The sequence below is a fragment of the Chiroxiphia lanceolata genome, chromosome 1 (genome assembly GCF_009829145.1).
Source record: "Chiroxiphia lanceolata isolate bChiLan1 chromosome 1, bChiLan1.pri, whole genome shotgun sequence".
Classification (NCBI taxonomy): Eukaryota; Metazoa; Chordata; class Aves; order Passeriformes; family Pipridae; genus Chiroxiphia; species Chiroxiphia lanceolata.
In genome coordinates, this window is record NC_045637.1 from 149,137,920 (window position 1) to 149,157,065 (window position 19,146).

Genomic DNA, 19,146 nt, shown 5'->3' on the forward strand with positions numbered 1-19,146 from the left:
GTGGAGCCTGAGGTGACTAATGCAGTCTTTGAAGTCCAGTTGTTCAATATCTACATCAGGGCTGATGAGTTCGCCCTCTCCTCCCTCCAACCTGTCCCTGTCTTCTCTTTCTGTCCCAGTAAACCTTTCATGTTGCCGCTGCTCTAACAGGAAGACCTGGGAGCACACAGTTATCCCAATCCCCTGCAGAACTGCCAAGAGTTAGGGGTTGGAAGGCTCACTCTGGAACTGTGGGCTCAAACCATCTCCAGGAGTTCTCCCGTGACCCAGCGACCCCCCAGCAGGGGGGGTTCCTGGCAGGAGGTTCCTGACATATGGTTTCCTTTCCCAGTTTATTTTCATAGACAAGACTGACCACTTCTTGCTTCTTCACAACAGATGCTGTAGACACCAATGTTCTGGAAAGAACTGTAAAAAAATATTAATTAATATGGTAATTAATACCCCATGGGTGCTTTGTGCTTTTGTGGAAAGCAAAGCAACTATAACCCTGTTTAACTGTATGTTCTGTTTTACTGATTTGTCCTTCTCTACTACTCCAATTAATATACTCTTTGAATGTGATTTAGGCTTAATATTACTTATCTTCAAAATATCAGAAGCATCCCACATGACTTCAGGTTTCTTGATTAGTGTTCATTTACAGATAAATTACCTCAAGGTGGAATGAAGGTGAAGCACATATATCAGGAATTTAAAGTAAAACACCTCTAACAGATTTTGCAACTAAACCAAAACCCTGCAGCAGAAAATCCAAAGTCCTCATACCTGAAGTTACACTTCAAATCCAAACCACTTAAGATTATTATCATAGAATCACAGAATGGTTTGGATTGAGAGAAACTTTAAAGATCCTCTAGTCTAACCCTCTGCCATGGGCAGAGACATCTTCCACTAGACTAGGTTGCTCCAAGCCCCATCCAACCTAGCCTTGAACGTTTTCAGGGATGGGGCATCCATGACTTCTCTGAGCAACCTGTTGTGGTGCCTCACCACCCTCACAGTAGCAAATATATTTATTCCCTGGTGGACTTTATTTCAAGAGAAAACCCCACATTCTACCATAAGCCTCAAGAAAAAATTTTGACCAGCTCCAGCCATAGATTTTGACCTCTGCAAAGTCATAAGCAAGTCCAAAGACACAGTGTGGGACCTTTTTGTGCCATCTTCATACCTCCACATCCAGCCTCTAAGCCAACGTTCCATTTTATATCTAAGTTTGCAAACACATTAGATTGAATCTCTGAAAATATTTGGAGGTTCTTTGCTTCTCTGCTGTGGAAAAAAAACCCAATTCACAGCCTGAGAACTCCCTGGGATGGAAACACAATGGTGTGATTTTCTGTTTCCAGGAGTGTCAATGGAGGATCAGTGAGTACCATTAAACCACACGACAGAACTTTCCCTGGACATATGCTGTATAATGTAGAAACACTCAAAGGATTAACAGCAATCGGGGATATATCTCTGGCTGTGCACACACAGCAAATCTACAAAGAAGGGATTAGAGATATAGGATATGAACCTGCAAGGAAAAAAAATACAGTGGAGCCAGAAATGAAATCATAAGAGAAAGGTTATTCCTGTATTTGTAAAATTTTATACAAATCCTTGTGTTCCGTGATGGCTTGTTTGCATTGCAGCAATATGTAGAAATCCCTCAACGAGAGATCAGTCACAAGCTGCTGGGTTTTGTACATGCTGATCATGAAAAAGAGTGTCTGCCCTGGAGCTTGCAGGCCAAGAGCTATTTCTTGCAAGTGCATCCACATGGTTGTACTGTCGACGTGTGGAAACCCAGTCCCAGGCGTTAGCCCAGAAGAGTTATTTAAACAAGAAACATCTTTATCCTTTCGATGCTCATTATTAAAATAAAACACCCTTGTGAATTTTAACAAGACCCATGCACTCCCTGGCTGGCTTTACTACATCACCCTCTTATCTAGAAAGTTTTTCCTAATGTCAAACCTAAATTTTATTAGCTGTAAATGAAGCTGGTTCCTTCTTTCCCTATCCCCCAGTGAGCACGGGGAAAGATTTATCACCATCCTCCTTACAATAAACTTTAGCATATTGCAAGATTTTTATCACAGCTCTTCTTTAGACTCTGCTGTTCCCAGACTAAACAAACAATCCTTTCAACATTTTCTCCTAGGTTGTTCCTTCTACGCCTCTGATATTTCTCCTGTCTCTCTCCTGGACTCTCTCCAGTTTGTGTACATTTTTCTTGCAGCGCAGTGCCCAAAACTGGACACTCTATTCCAGCTGAGGCCTTACCGGTGCCAAGTGGAGTAGAATAATTATCTCCTATGTCTTAGGTTGCAGTCATACATCCTGTTCTGCCTGCAGCTGAGCTGGGTGAAAAGTTTATTTCTTTTCACCCACTCCAGCTGCTTATCACCACCCCTCAGCTGCAGGCTCTCCCCCTCCCAGGTCAACTGCATAACTGCCAGAGGATCCCTCCCAAACACAATCTGGGTAAACGATCCAGGTTAGAGGCAATAATTCAAATAACAGGGCTTTTCTAATTGCCAGTTTAACAGAGCCAGGTAAGGCTGAGGTATAAGCAGATATGAAGAAGCTGAAACCTGAGGTGGGAGGAGATGATGAGCAATGGGGTTATGGAGAGCAGGTTTTCTTGCTGGAGGAACTGCAGCCAGAAAAGGATACCTGATATTGTCCTTAGACTTTTGTCCCCTTCACACCCCCAGTCCCTCCTGATGCTGCTGCCCAGCTGGGAAATCCTCTTTTTGTATTTCTCCTCTCTAAGTTTTGTGGTTTACACTTAATCATCAGGCTGATTTTACAGCATTTTTCCCCATTATCAATGCCCTTTTAAATTCAGATTTTGTTGTTCCAAGTAAGACCATCCCAAACAGGTATTTTGTAAGCACATTCCTTGTTCTCATATCCAAGGTGGTTATGAAAAGGACAAAGAGAACATCAAGGTTTGGCTGAAAAGCTGCCCTGGTGTGGCAGCAATACCTTCATAGCCTTCACCTACAGGTTCTCATCCACTTCTGCACCCACCTGAGAGTGACAAAGTTTTGTGTCAGCTCACAGCCCTGCATAGAACGGGGTCATAAGGGTCACCAGTGTCACAGTGCAAATTCCTGCTGCTTTCCTCCACTTGCTGTGCCTGTAGAGAACACCTGGCAGGACCCCACTTGGGCTTTTCCCATTGGCAGTAGAACAGCCAAACAACTTAGAAGTGCTGCACTGACTAGACTGGAGATGAGCCTTTCTTTTCCTGATCTGTGGCTTCTGCAAAGGTGGGATGGAGGCCTGAGCTGGCTGCTGATCTGTCTTGCAGATTTTCTGCTCTCCTGCAGCAATGTTTTTTGTGCTCTGAGGAATGAAGACTTGGGAAAACAACAGTACTGCTGAGGAGTAAGGGCATTTCTGTACCACCCAGGACCACCAGACACGGTGAGAACATTTAGGGACATCATGACCCTGAGGGACTCCCTCCCACAGCTGATGTTTCCTTCTGCTGTTTAGACAGAATTATACCTGTTTTGCTTTATTGCCTTCAGCTCTGGATACACCTTCATCCCACCCTTTGCTTATCCATGCATCCTTTCCCTGTCCATCCCCATTCCCTTTTTACTCTCCTTCTTGTCTACTTTCCATCTTCTTCCACTGAAACTTCCCTCCAGCAGCTCCCTTGTTTTCTCAGGCTCCCCTGTGGCACCTCTCCATTCTCCTGGCAGCACCACGGCCCCCATTAGCCGCAGGCACAGCTGTGGGGACTGTTCATGCCACAAACCCTCTCTGTTTTCTCAGGCTCTTTGGAAGCAGAGGGTTAGGTAGTGTGAGCTGATGGCAGAGTGAAGTAATAGGAGTAGAGATGAGGTGAAGTTCTTGTTCTGTCTTGAACACAGACTGCCAATCACGCCATAATAGATGGTGGTTCTAGGCAGGGAACAGCTTTTCAGCCCACCAAAATTAGACCATTAAATGGAATTTCCTCTATGGGCTAATCAGGATTTGAACCCATTTCTCTGGAGATAAAAGGCGCAGCTCAATCTCCTGGTTTGCGAGGTCATCTGGAATACAAATCAACTTTCATGTATTCATTTGAAATGTTTTTATGTAAGGGATATTTTTTTTTTTAATCTGCTTGTTAGTGCCTTGTACCTAAACTGGAGCTGTGAAGTGACTTTTTCTCACTAGAGGCTAAATAAAGTACTGTACTGTTTTTATAAATGTCCTAAGCTTTGCCAGAAGGCTGGCAATGAAAGAGGCTGGCAGGAGACAGGCACTGTCTCTGTTCTGTATCACGGAAGTAAGCCCAAGGACACCGGCCAGTGCCTCCCATCCACGGGAATGTGACCAATTAACGCTCAGATGATGTCATTGGATGGCAAAAGCGCTTCCCTCGCAGCTCTCCCTGCTCTGCCAGCTCCAACCTTCAGTGTATTTTCCTCAGTCTGGTCCATGTACTGTAATAACTAAGTCAACTGGAAAAAATATTGAAGAAAAGACTGAGGAAAAACAGAGTGTAGGGGCAGCTGGAGCCAGCAAAGAAGGCACACTGAGAGCTATAAAGACGCTTTGTGCAGCAGCTTCTCTCAACTTCAGGATATTTAGTTCCACAGGAGTCGGAGAAGATGGGTAATAAGCTGGCCTTTATTTTAAGGGATATCCCTTGTAGTCTCAGCTGCATAAAGATCAGTCTTTGGGCATGTGGAAACAGTGCTAACAGTATCTCTCTTTCAGTACCTCCTGCTGCTCACTCCATTGAATGGCCTTGGTCCAGCTAGAGAGGAAAAAAGCCTTCCATCCCAAAACAGTCATCAGTCTAAGGGAAAAGAGGTGATGAAAAGAGGCTGTGAGTGATGAAGTAATTATTTATAGAAAGATACATGACCACAGCACTCAGGTGCCTGCTCAGGAACAGGGCCCAGTACTGCTAATCCTGAGTGGGAGGGAGATGTGCCTGTGCCTTCCCTACCCCAAAACACCTGGAGCAGGCTAAGGGACAACATCTCTGGGCTTCGTGGACATGAACCACCCTGTGCACAGGGTCAGGGAGAGCCAGCCTGGGTGTGTGATGAGGCTGCTCCAAGATCAAGCCAAGAAGGTGAGGGTCAGTGAGGGACGTGGCCAGGCTCAGAGGCAGCTGCGGCATCACTTGGGCAAGGACCAGGGCTGAGGCCTGGAGCCCTGGCAGCTCCCAAGTGAAGGGGTCAATCGCCAACGGGACTTCTCCCAGCTCATCCCACATGCTCTTTTTCCAGTAGCCTGATCCCAGGTTGCAGCCACGCCACATCTGAGCTGGCCTGGAGCACTGGCAGCCAAACCCTTGGAGATGGGAAAAGGTTTTACAGAGGCAGTCAGTGCACCCAGGGTCTGCATGTACCCATGTAACTACTCATGGAATTGGCCTACAGAGAAGACCACTCCAAACAAACTATGAGTCAAGGCATCCAGATGGAGTCGAGACATCCAAATGGCCGTAGGAAATGTGGGATATTTGCAAATTGGTTTTGTATTGTTGTGGATCAATACATGTAGTGCTGATTATGCACACATATAAATTCAAATTGGCTCCTTGTGATTGTGAATCTATGCATCCAGTGCTGATAGTTCATGGAGACAAATTCCAACCAGTCCTGTATTATTCTGACTCAACATACATAGTGCTGGTTACACTCATCCAAGTTCTTACATCTTGTAGCTGATGGGGAGAGCCAAGCTTTGAGCATGGATGGGAAAAAGAAGCAGCCCTACAGCCATTGAGCAGAATGTCCCAGGGACCAATGTGTTAAATTGATCAAAAAAACAAGCTTAAAATTTTACTTGGAAAGAAATTCAAATTAAAATTGCCTTGAATGTATCACAAGGGAAGGCGGCTCGCAGTGTTCTGTTGTGCTGGGCAAGCCAGCAAATGTTCACACTTCCTTTTAACCACAGTCACCTGCACGCAGTTAGAAAACGTTTTCTCTACCCTCATCATTTTGCTCCCAAGCCTTTGCTTTTCTGTTCTACCTCCATTACAAAACTGGCTTCAAACCATCTCTCAAGTCCGATGTGACAGAGATGAAGAGCAAAGAGATGCCAGATTGCTGGTGAGGGCTCTGGCTGACTGGGACATCACTGGTAAAACTGAGCTAAGACTAAGGGAGAGAAAAGAGGCCCAGGTTTTTCAGATGGAATTGGAAGGTTCCAGGGGACTTATCTCTGCCTTATGAAACACTTTGCAGATCTTCCAACTGGTAAAATGTAAAGTGACACTAAGTGAAATAACCTACTTTATAATTCTGCTATAAGTATCTTCAAGAGCCATATGACCAAATTGTAAATTGTTTAATAAAATAAAAGTTCTTCTTGTTCTAGAAGGGTTTTCTCTTTAATGGATACTTCAGATGTTCAGTTAAATGTATTGTGACCAATGTAATTATCATTTGCCTGTATCTCAAAATTGTCTAATCAAGCAGTAGTGGGCTGAGTAGTTAATATGCACAAGTAGAGATACTGAACTCTCTTCTTGTGGATTTCATCTTCCATTTCCACTCACTAGAAAAAGAAAAAATGTGGAGACGAGCTATACATAAGAGTATAAGAGGAAAACTAGCAGGAAATAAACGCAGGCTCAAAAACTAAAAGTAAGGTTGGGCATAACTTCACTGCAGGAGAACAGGAAAGTGAATCAAGTGGAGGAAAAAAAAGGAAAACAAGCAAAACTAACTACTTTTAGAATGGAAGTTTGCCCATGTAATGAAAGGGATTACATCATGTTTGTCTGCAGTAGTGAAGGGCTGAACTCAGTGACCTCAGATATCCCTTCCAGCTTCTCAGGCACACAGATATCGTTTCACTGAGCACAAAAGAAACACCTGACCCTGCTTCCTTCAGCCACTGAACCAAACAATGCAGCTGTCTGTGGGCAGGAGGAGCAATTTATGTATTGAGTGCTTTTTTAGAAGGGTAGTCAGAGTTTATCCCTGCTCCTTAACCTCTGGATTTAGACAGAATTTAGATACCTTAGTTCCAGAAGTGCCAAAGACAGCACTGCCTAAACCACCATCATTGCCTAATCTCCAAGGGGCCCTACTCAGTCTCCCACCTAAGCTCTTCTCCAACCTAGATTTAGGCCAAATCCTACAAATAACTTGAAAGATCACTGCAAGGGCACACTTAGAAGACACTGACAAAGAGAAACACAGTGATGAGGTGAAATCTTTGCCCATCTTTTTCACAGCAGTTTGGACACCTGCTCAGGGAGCAGGGAAAGGGCACTGCAGGCTCTGCTCAGCTTAGTGCCACTCTTTCTCAAACTGGGTAGGCCCAGGTCAGTTTGGCACTCAGTAAAAGAGGTTCCTCCAGGGCCAAGATCCTAAAGGACAGCAGTTTCCATGGGCAGCCTTGAGGTAAAAGCTGGAGCTTCAGTGAGGGAAAGGGAGGGGAGCAACGGCAAACACAGCATTTAGCACTGGCTACATCCCCCCAGTACCTCTTTCCCCTAGGAAAGCAGACTGGCTTTTTGACTCACTCTCTGCATGTGAAGCTCAAATATCTAAGGTGACCTGGCTTGTCCTGCTGGAGTCAAGGCACCTAATTTCAGCTGCTGTGATGACTAATGGGGGCCTAAATTAGGTGGTCGTTTGTCCTGAGCTCAGTTCCTTAGCCCAAGTTCCCTGGTATAAGGTGACTGGCAATTAGCAGCACTGTGACTAACTGGTTAATAATAGTTTCAGGTTGTGCTGCTCTGATTTTACAAGTATTTCAAAATGCCACTGAGCTTTACTGTGCACTGCTTTTCCCTGGAGATGGAAGGAACAACCTCCACCAGCCCCATGTACCAGGTACGTCTGTCAGCAGTGCTAATTCACCACAAATATTGTTTCCCTCTCTGTAGATGCCTTCTCTCTCTCTCCTTCAGCAGGCAACAACCACACTGTGCTTCCCATTTCTCGGAGTAGCTGGAATTCAGCAGAATACAATATCCCTTCTTTGGTGTTTTGTATTGTTACTTTTGTATTGCCATTTTGGGAAAGAAACGGGTGTATGGGCTGCCTGCAGAAACTCTGCAAGAGCTGTTGTTCCTGCTGAGTTCCTGCTGGCAGTGCAGAACAAGCAGGCTCCAGAGCCTCCCTCTCTCTCTTCCAGAGGCAGGATCCAGCTCCTGCAGTGTGTGTGGCTGCACCCCAGCATCCCCCCGACTTCCGAGCACTGCGGCTGCGAACGCCAGGTGGATTCAGAGACGCTCTCCTAGGCTTCCTCCTGTTTCTTTTTCCACCCCAAATTTTAACTCTGTCAGCACAGACAGGTGCAGACAGATGTGAGCTCACCCTGCCCGTGCTCCAAGCCAACCGGACTTGTGCCAGCCCCTGTCTGGGAGCCACGGAGCTGTATGAGCGTGGCTCCGTGCCCAAGCTCACACGCCTGCTCAGAGGCTCGGGCAGAAGGAGCCTGTGTCTGTCTGCACAGAGCCCAACAGCCTGCCCTGGAAAGCTGAGGCCCAGCTACCTCTCTTGAATAAGACAAATTTTTCTTAAATGTGGATACAGGCATGAAAGCAAAGGGCTCTGGTAATTTCAGGAGAGGTCCTGTTATCTTTCTTTGAAACTGCCACGGGTCAATCCAGCAGAAGCCCCAGGAAAAGCACACTGAAAGCAAAGGTGCTGGGAACTGGCTGCCTCCTTACCTCTGCTCTGGCCCTCCCAGTCCAGATTGCCTATGTTTACCTCCCTTTCCTGGAGGGAAATGGAGCATAATGTGCACTTTCCTAATGTAATTTTGACCAGCAGCTATGGCTTGAAAGCTCTGTAGTGGTCTGACATTAAAAAATTATAAATCTGTTAGAAAAGGTAACACTTTTCTAGAACACAGTCACACATTATATCCTATTTTGATAGAAAGAGAACTGTACCAGCATCCTTCAGCCCATATGTGGAGATGTCAAAAAAAGAATAAATTTCAAAAGAAATTCCTGGCTGCTAATAAAAAGTTTACTATCTGGTCCTTTGTATATCAATATGGTGACTCAAGGCTGTCTCTGGTGCAATATACAAACATACTCAGTGTTTTTTGTGCAACAGCTACTTGGCTTACCATGCTAAGACATGACTTCCAGTGTTTATGGCCAGGTGGAAAATGTCCAGCAAAAAAGTTCAGTGTCCATGTGCCAGTATTCTCAGAAAGATAAGGAGAATTAGGAAGGGAGTTAGTTCTCAATTTGGGCTACCTTCAGATAAAAAGTTTCTGACTGAATTTGTATTTGGTAATCCAAGGTCACCCTATTCTAAAACTCCAATGAGCTTCACACCCAAAAAAAGTCTTCTTTTTTTTTCCCCCTTTCTCTCTAACAATTATAATCCATTTGGTGGAATGGGAATGACAGACAATTCTCATACAACTAAACAGACTTCATGAAGACCTTCTCAGGATTCTTTGAAAAGCAGAGTGTTATCTTGAGATCTGGCCATGACTGATAGATATTCTAAATTTCAGTGGTTTTGTTAATTGGAGGAGCCTTTCTATTGTAGTCTGTCTCCATACAAGCCTGTAGAGAAGTTAATAAGAGTAAAAAGAAATAACTGAAATCTTCAAATCTTTGAAAAGAAAATGAAGACTAGAAATTGCAATTGCTGGATGTTTTCCTTCTGCGTCTGAATGGGTCAGCATGGAAAAAGGAGCACCTGGAACAAAAATGGTCACTATATCATTGTGATCCCAGAGGCTGCAACTGTCCCTGTTGCATATCCTTGGGGAAGTCCATACTGAAAAGGCTGCACAGTGCTGAGATGCTTGAAAAATTATTTGGTTGTGGCATGTAACAAACATCTATTCATTAAAGTCTTGCAATTGTGACCCAGCCCTTCATCTTGCACAAGATCTATAAAAAAGGCTGAGTGACTATAAATGTGTCCCTTGGAGCAAATTATGGAAGACATTATAGGAAGACTGGTTTCTAGCCAGCTTTTCCAGCTTAATGAATTCCTTTCAAGGATGTGTGAAAGCTCCATTGAGACCAATGGTGAGTATCCTTGGACTCCTCTAGGAAGATTTTATAAGGGGTCCCAACTATTGTATTCTTATTTTTCTTCTATTTTCAGAGAGCAGTTAGAAAATGATTTGAAATGGTAATGCTACAGTTCAAACACTTTTCACTGTGAGAACAGACCTAACTGATCTATGAAGAGTCAGCAAAAGGCTTTTGGGCAGACTCAGTTTTATTGTAGTCACGATAACCATGAAAATCATTACAATTTGTGTGCTGCCCACTCTGGAAGAGATAAGAAATGTTTTCCTGAATCTTCCATATTAAAACGTCAGTCATTTAATTAATGTACAGATTAGGACTTCCAGTGTCTTCCTACAGACATCAGCTATACATGGATCTAGAATGGGAATACTGAGAGTCAAGGAAGACTTTGCTCGGATCAAATAGCTGTAGGTACCTTATATTGTGATTCTTCTTGCAGCAAAAGGACTTTCATCTACACATTTACTGTGTTATCAGCTGACTTCACATATTTTCTGTTTCTCCATTAAGAGACTGAGAAAGATAATGATCTGCAGTGTTTCTGTCTCTGGAGACTGGTTTGCTCTTTCGGAATCCGTCGCTTCAATCACTCCTGCCCAAGATGTCGGGATGAGTGGGGGAGGCGAGGGACAGAAATTATGAGCTACATGGAGAGAACCTACAAAGGGCAATCAATGGGAAAAAGAGGGATGTTTCATCTGGGAAGGAAATGGCACAGGGCAATGGGGGAAAAGATGGTAAAGAGAGAACAGTGCATAATATGCAGACAGAAAAGATGGGGGATGAAGGAATGGAATAATAAAAAAAAAAGGATATGAAGTTTTAACTGAAAAGTTCTTCACACGTTCTTTACTTGTGTGTTGTCCCATCCAGTGGTACTAGAATGTCCTGATATTCAGCTTTTCACTTAGTTACCAGTCACAAGGCACAGGGAGTTAACAAGTGTTACACTCGCCAGCACACGCCAGACCAGCCGCTCACACCCTGCTGGACCTTGTCAGATTGGCTCCTGTAACTGCTGCTGCTACTTCTGCCTAAAGTGCTACACAAAGGAAAACTCTTGTTATTATTCAAAGAGAGAAACACACAAAAATAGGTGTTGTCACACGTGGCAGAAGTTACAGACACACACTGAAACACACGGCATTACACAGACAGGTTACAGGCTGACTGTCAGGGGAGCTGCCACCTACACATCCCTCTGGCCTTGAGCCAGTAAGGCCTAAAATGTTATGTGTTTGTGCAGAAAAGACGTGCATCAGGAGGATCTTGCTACTGTCCACATTAATGGGCAACAAGCAAGAACCAGTCCTTCACCCAGTTTGGAAAGCCAAGCAGCAGATTCTCAGCATTTCCCTATTTTATTGTTTTTCAGGCTACAGACAGAGGAAAATTAATTCCCCATGTAACTCCATTGAAATCTAGTATATTAACTGAGGGACTGCATCTATTTAAGCCTGCACCAATATTTGAGAGATGAATTTAGGCCCAGAATGTGTTGGCTGATGGCCCTTTACTGGGAGATGAACTGGATTGCTTTACTGGGGACACTCCCCAGCTATTGGGAGCGACAGTGGGGAGTGGGAAGGAGAAAAGGGAAGAAAAGGGCAGAACAGAGTGTTGAGACCACAATAATTAATGCTTAGTGAAGCAGAAAGGGAGACAGACTCACAGGACAGCAGTTCTAGCATTTTAATTCATATGTTTCAAATTCAAATCGATGGCTTGAATGCAGCTTTATCTACACAGAGCTGTGCCACAAGGAATTTATACACTTTCCATTATTTAAAAAACAACAACCAGCATTAAATTGTCCTGCCAGACCAACAGGAGTCCTGTCACAGACTGCCATGGAAGCAGGGACAATACAGGTGGGAAAATCATTTAAGCCTTACTCATTTTAGATTTTAAAAATACACCTGACATTGTTATCACAGCACCAGAGACCTGCCCAGGTGAGAGTAAGAGACAGCTCATTTCAATATAGGGATGATGATTTGAGTATATTTGAAAGTAATTATAGATAATAGAGCTAGAAAGAAGCTGGAGAAGATTAAAACCAAAGTTCCTCTTTACAGAAACTATCATAAAAAAAGCAGACCCTTCCAATGTTTTTGCATATCTGTTTCCAAGTTATTTAGAAGTTCCTTAGCCTGAAGAATGTATCTCTTGCAAGACACAGATTTTTCACAGCACCTTTAACTTAGTGATAAAAAATATAAGTCCGCAGCTTTAAATAATGTGGCTTGTGATGCACAGAAATCTGCTCAGCCAAGGGATCAAGAGTCAATAATGGTTTCTTCAGCTTTCTACAGGGGAAGAAGTTTAGAAGCAAAGTGTCAGTCTCATGGAAATTAGCACATGGAAATTACTGCTGAATTCAAGGGCAAAATTAATAACAGGGGCAGTGTAGAGGCAGTGCAGGATCAATTGAACTTCTTTAGTTCTTTGAAAATATTATTCAATTTTTGTCACACTTTTAAATTTGTGAAACATAAAACCTTCCTCAATATTCTGTTTAGTTATGTAGAAATTGAGTCTCAGAGACTTCTACCGTTTTTTTAATTTGAGGTTAGTTTTTGTCACAGTTATTTGTAATTTTGTCACCCCCAGAATTATTACACAATAATTTAGGGCAACACAGAGGGACCTTTGGGACCACCGGTCTGTGACTGCAGAGAAGTTTTGACCAATGTGCCCACACAACACTCAGACTCCATTCCCTACTTTGGATACTCCTTCAGTTCTAGGCATAATTCGTACTTTCAGCATGAATTATATATACTGTTATACTGTCTTTGATAATTTGGAACTCCATTTAAATATTGTGCCTTCTTCAAATCTGAGTTCCTGCTATTGGGAGCTTGTTTTTTCCAAAACCAACAGCTGAGTATTTTTGGTTTGTACATCAAAACTTGGCACATTTTGGGCTCCTTAAGTCAAACCAGCCATTTATGTTACTGTATTTCCATATTTGCATTTTTGTTGTTGTTTGCCCCTTTGTTGCTGCATTGGCAGGGGTGGGGGATTCCTTGTTTCTTGATGGAGCTTCACAAAATGCAGATCAACTCCCAAGACTGGAAGTCAGGACATTCCTGGTTTTACAGGTTTTTAAGCACAGACGTGCCAGTCTGTGGGGACTAAGGAGCACTGCACACCCTCCAGCCCTGTCAGGCTGGGGGGGAACACTGAGATGCTGCACAACAAAGCAAATAGGAAAATGTGCATGTCTGAAAAGGGAATTATCACTGAGGTATAATGACTGACATGCTTCCCTGGAAAATGCAACGTGGTGCAGCACTTTGTTCAAGCACTTTTTTCCCCAAGTCGCTATTTCCAGCTCCAAATGTTCAAGAACTACAGTTTGACCCTCAAAATCATAAGCCTGTCTGTAGGATGATAAATGTGGAGCTCTTTTACTGTGCTTTCTGTTTTTTGAGCTGTTAGGGTGCACCTGGGTCACACTTGCAAGCTTTATACTCTAACCATTAGGACTAGAAGCTTACTTTAAATTAAAGGAAAGGGAAAGCTGAGTTTCTAACCTCATTACACAACTGTAGTAGCTGGAGTGTAAGTGAAACATCAAACATCACAAGACTTGTGATAAAATCATGAGTGCTGACAACATCAATTTATAGTAGGAGGTGGGATAGCAGGGGAAACTCAGGGCAAATGGATTTACTTTTTATCTTAGTGTTTTTACAGGCTGTCTACTTTTATCTTTAATCAGAAGTTTTCAGTGGCAGTTCTTTCTTAGTGTATCTGTGCATGACATTAAAAGGTCACTTCTGCATTAATACCTGATGCCATTTGCTAACTGCATCTTTTCTATCAGAGATTACATGAAAAGGTGGGTGTACTGATGGTACACCTGGTGCTAATATCACAGCAAAGAGATATTATGGAAGTACAGGTCATGAGTGCATGGCTCAAACAGCATTGAGAGGAATTCCAGTCCCCTGTTGTGTGTGTGTGTGAAGAATACAGCATGTTTCTCACAGCTGTGATATTTACTGCCTGAGCAGACAATATTGTATTGAGAATTTACCAGTAAAGCTCCACATTCTGTGCGGAATGGGTTAAGGCATTGCTTGCTGGATCTTTTATGCCTGAAAATTACCTCAATGAAAAATAACATGGAAACTCACAAAGCTAGGTATAGCTAAACCTTTCATTATAATAAATTGGCTGTAATTAAACCAAGTAATTAACGGATTGCTATGATTATAGATCAACAGACTGGCCAGATCAAGAATTCAGGTCAGTCTTAAGTGATGCCAAAGTGACAGCGGTGACAAAGTGGTCAGCTGTCCCTCCACTATTAGAGGTAGTTTCCAAACTGTGTTTTTATGGTTTGAAAAGCTCCAGTTAGAGGGAATTGTTTAGTCACCAGTCCTTTCAACCACATGCAAAGGGTTGTCAGTGGCAGGTTTCTTGGTCACCCACATGCTGTCACTGTTCTGACCTGTCACTGGTCTGAAAAATGCCAGGGCAGCAGGGAGCCCAGTTAGGAGGCAGCTCCAGCACAGTGAATACTCCTGTTCTCTTGTGATAATCCTAGGATTTAAAGTAGCAGTTAAGCCTGGCCCAAATGGCCAGTTCACCTCAGCTGCTTTGCACAGCACCAGTGGTCCAAGCAGAGAGTGCACAAGTGAATCTCATGGTGACAAGCCAAAGTTTTTATATGATGTAATGCTGATATTAAACATCTTCCACTCATAGAACCGGCTCCAGTCCCATCTGGGTGGGACAGAGTTCTTTAGTTCATGGATGATTATGTTGCTAAGTGAGAGACACAGCCCCTGTGTGAACCCAGAGGAGGTGCTGAGGGTCTGCAACGTGGCCCTTGTCGCAGCAGAAGGGATTCATCCCAGCGCTGTCCTGGCAGGAACAGACATGCTTCTCACTCTGCATCCCTAAGCCTGGGATCCATCCTTGGTGAGAGGGCAGCAGGGCTGTCCAGGCCCTCTGCCAGGCACCTTTTGTCCACACTTTGAGCCCCAATATCAGCACTGCTCACACAAAGCTGTAACTCTGCACTCTGGACTAATATCAGCACTAGGAAAGGAGAGAAAGGCAGAAGTCAAAACAGGGGATCTCCCTTAAAGCTTCCTCCCTCCTCTTATCAGAAGTGTATATTGAACAACATATTTTCCCCAAAGAAATGATGTTAAGCTGGAGTTATGTAAAGAAATCAGAATACTACAATTATCCCCCCCAAAACATTACAAAACCAGGAAATTCAAGACAATCTTTCAGGACTGAAATGCACAATTCAGAAATCCAGATAACCTCAAGTTTGCTCTGACATGACACATAACCATGTGTAACTCACAAGCATGAGAGAATTTCACAGTTCACAATCTGAATTTAGAAGAAAAACTATTTCAGAAGAGAATTTAGTTTTATGAAATATATTTCAGCCCATTTTTATTCCAGATATTGCTACGGGAACAGGGTTTGACCCTTTGGTTCTCATGCAGGGTGATGTGATGTTTGGTCTGATTTGAGAGATTCCATCTTTCTGCAAAACTCAACTTCAGAGGTCAAAGAAGGAAATGCTTTGTCATCTCTGCCTGCTTTCGTGGGGGAGCATTGAGGTTAGCCTTCTGGATGTAAAATCTTACCACAGAGACAAAAACCAAGATTGGCTAACCACAACGACTTGACTCAAAGGATTAGCAACACTGACATAATGGAGGCATTCCTGCAAATCTAAAGTCAGAGTTCTGCCTACTTTTTTGAATAAATAGCAATCCAGAAATCTAGGGCAATAAAACTCCATAAGCATCTCAGAATTTTATTTCAGCCAACATCAATCTTCCTTACTTTCATACAAGCTAAGTTATACCGGTAAATCAGCAATGTTAAATCAGTCAAACCAGCTGAATGCAAAAGCTGAGGGAACAGGCCAAATTTGTACTGTGTATACTGAGAGAAAGGAAAACTGGTCATAAAGTTAAACTTTAAATAAACAGGAACCCTTAGTGGGGGTACACAGGGAAAAGGAAAGACTGCAGCCTGAAACTTCTTAGAGGCCTCTGATTAAATGTACAGTGAAGTGGGAAATGGACTTGGGTCTCTCTGTGCTTCAGAGGCTGCAGCTTATGGAGGCAGAGCTGTAAAGGAGCTAAGTCAGACTTTGCAAGAGGACAGGAATAGAGCCACAGTGGGCTGGGCTAACCACCCAGGAGCATTCCCGGTTTGATGGATTCTGTAGCTGACACTGATGGAATGACACTGCTGGAGGAGCAGGATCCAGCTTGTTCAAAGCATCTGCATAAACTAGGCCACGGCAGCACAGGCTCTCATGGGACCCGTGCTCACTGCCCTCCTGGATGTCACTGCAGTGGCTGAGGATGTGACATCCCTGCCTCTCTAGTGTAGGGATGGCAGGCACAAATGTGTGCTGGTTGCCAAGTCACTGATGTGGCAATTAAAGTCCCCTGTTAGTTTAAGCTGATTTATGTTAAAGATACAACACTGAGAGCTGATGAGCTTCAGGAGCAGTGAGTGTTTGGTTCTGCTGATCATACTACAGTGAAAACTGGGCAATGGAAGCTCCAGCAGCTTAGGAGTGGGTACCACGGAAATGCTGACCAGTCTGCAGGCTCATGCTTCAAACCCTGTTAGACTCCAGAGATTTAGGAACTTTTTACACCAAGGCCGAGGACCCACCTTATATCACCCACATCTCTCACACACAGATACATTTTCAGCTCCTAAACCACACAGGATACCAATTTTGAATGCTCCAATACAACCTTCCTCAAGCTTGCCACATCTGTAGGAATAGAATGTCTCACTGCTTTGTAGGTGTAGGCACCTTTAATCAAAGCAAATATTAGAGAAACTGTAATAAAAGAACACCCATGCACAAACAGACAGCAGAACCCAGTAAGAAAATAATGATTTTCTCCTCCTGTACTGTAGATCAGCTCCAGGAGGCCTGTTGCTGTTTCATCCAGTGAGTGAGCTGTGAACTGCCTGTGGCTGGGATCCACCATCCCCATATAATGGGTTTGATTGAGGTTTTCTCACGGAGCAGCCAGAGATGTAAGACTGGACTTCTCTTAATGCAGAGCTCACAACAGATCTCCCTCTGCTCTACTCCCATTGAACAAGGGACATCTTAACTTGTCTGCAAAAAGCAGCTGAAAAAGCAGGTAGAAAGGGGATAAGAAGGACTTGAGATTATTTGTCCTTTCACTTGGAATTCCTTTGATTTCCTCTCACAACATGACACAGTAGAGGTGGAGCAGGTCTAGTAGATCAGTGAGTGTATCTTACTTGAAGAACAGGATTAATATCTTCCCACAGCCATCCACAATGAAGAATTCTTCAGTTGCCAACATAATTCTGTGCTGAATAGTGAAATCCACAGGTGGGAAGCAACTCTGAGAGAATTTGGTTTCTGGCACGCTTAATAATTGCACGTATTTAACATCAGCATCATTCTCTCAAACAAACTAGAGCATTTTTAATGTGGTGCCCTCCTGCCTGTTGGCCAAAGGGATCAGAATTCTGAGTTCTGTCCCTAAAGGCTGGATCCACACTACCAACTGGTGGGTTGATCCTTGCCAAGACATTTTTAGAGGAATTATAAAAATCCCTCTTACAGAAGGGAATTATATGCGATACTTAGGCAAAACAGGCATTCCATTTATAAATATAATTACTTCTGCTATTCCATCAGGAAAAAGAATGCAGTAGTGAGGGATACAACAGAGAGAATTATTTATGTGTTGACACTTACAGTATAAATAGAAAACAGATCTGGCTGAAACTAAGTGGGAAGTGAAAAACCATGAGAAAATATGTAACTGAGATTACCAATTGGGGGGATAACTTATGACCACTCCAGTGCATTCTTTCCAATGGAAGTACAGTCCCACATTTTGCTTTATGTTTGGATTGTAGTTATGTGTGCACCTAATTAACAACAAATACACAAGCTTACTTTGCATTTATTGGCAAATTATCTTCTTTTGACTGATGCCCTTGAATACTGCAAGGCTAGCACTCCTCTGCAGTGAAAAGTAGGGAACAGGAGATGGCTTGAACATAGTCCAGTCCCTGTGCTTTAGTGAGCTGAAGCATGGGAAGAAAGGAGTGAGTGTGCCATTCACACTCACAAAGAATGACTGGATGCAATATTATCACCTAAGGAATGATTCTGACCCCATCTCTTGTATTCATACACATGGTTCCTTTTACTCAGGCTGCTTGTCTGGGTTTGTCCATTACTGCAACTCTTCTGCTTTAGATTTGGGAAGAATATTTTTATCCAGCATCTTCATTTTTAATATTAGTGATTTATCACATATGGTGCACTATATTTTCACAAAGCTGTAAGATACCATGGTGATTAACACCATATGAGAACCTAAATAGAAGGGAACAGGATAACAAAAATGTCCTCCCAGCAGATATAGGGCTTTTGCTTGTTTTTAGAGAAAGTATCTCAGTTGCATGATTTTACTCTGTACATAAGAATTGTAGGAGTTCCGTAATAGAAAACTGTACTGTAATTGATAATGTTGCAGAGAGAAAAAGAAACCTCATGTTTAATTTCTCTCTAGCCCTTAATTAGGATTTTCAGATCAATTTGGAGAGATTGATTATTCTAGCTCCTTTGATTATACAGATTTATTACTTTGATTTAAGAAGGCAGGAGAAAAAAGTGTAAGCACCACAAGTATACCCTTGTGTATATACGTGTACATATATCTCCCCATATTTCTGGTAAGGAAAGACCCCAGATTCACACAGCCTTGCAAATTTGTCCCATCAATATTGCAGTCCCCCCCCCCCCCAAAATCTATGCACTGAATCAATTTGGTAATGAGAAACTAAGCACGTTTTACTTACCCACCCAAACACTGTGAAAGCCTGGAGACACTGCAAGGCTGCTTCAAATGAACACAACTCTGCTGGGCACAGCACAGCCCTGCTTTTCCAACAGCTCTGTTCTCACCCACCTGGATTAGGACTGGCATTGGGAGAGCCTTCCCCCTGCGTTCCTGGATCCAAAACAAGGATTTTTCTCAAGTGTGTCGGCCAGCAAAAAAAAAAAAAGTCTGTGTGGCTCTTCCAGCAGCTTGGAACTAGAACTGGACTCTTGTGTGGTACAAAGGTTCTGAACCTGAACT

General features: G+C 43.2%; 1 protein-coding gene across 3 annotated transcripts in view; it reads right to left on the bottom strand.

The window, feature by feature from the left end:
* The window catches only part of LOC116789293 (translation initiation factor IF-2-like), a 42,513-nt gene that overhangs the window by 14,841 nt on the left and 8,526 nt on the right, over positions 1 to 19,146 (bottom strand). For 2 of the 3 annotated variants that reach the window (XM_032692972.1, XM_032692967.1), the window contains exon 3: positions 14,219 to 15,052. The exons of the other annotated variant lie outside the window; for it this stretch is intronic. In XM_032692972.1, coding sequence (XP_032548863.1) covers positions 14,898 to 15,052 — 155 coding nt within the window. In that variant the 3' untranslated portion in view covers positions 14,219 to 14,897. Of the gene's footprint in view, positions 1 to 14,218; positions 15,053 to 19,146 lie in introns of those variants that run through there. 3 annotated transcript variants of the gene reach the window in all.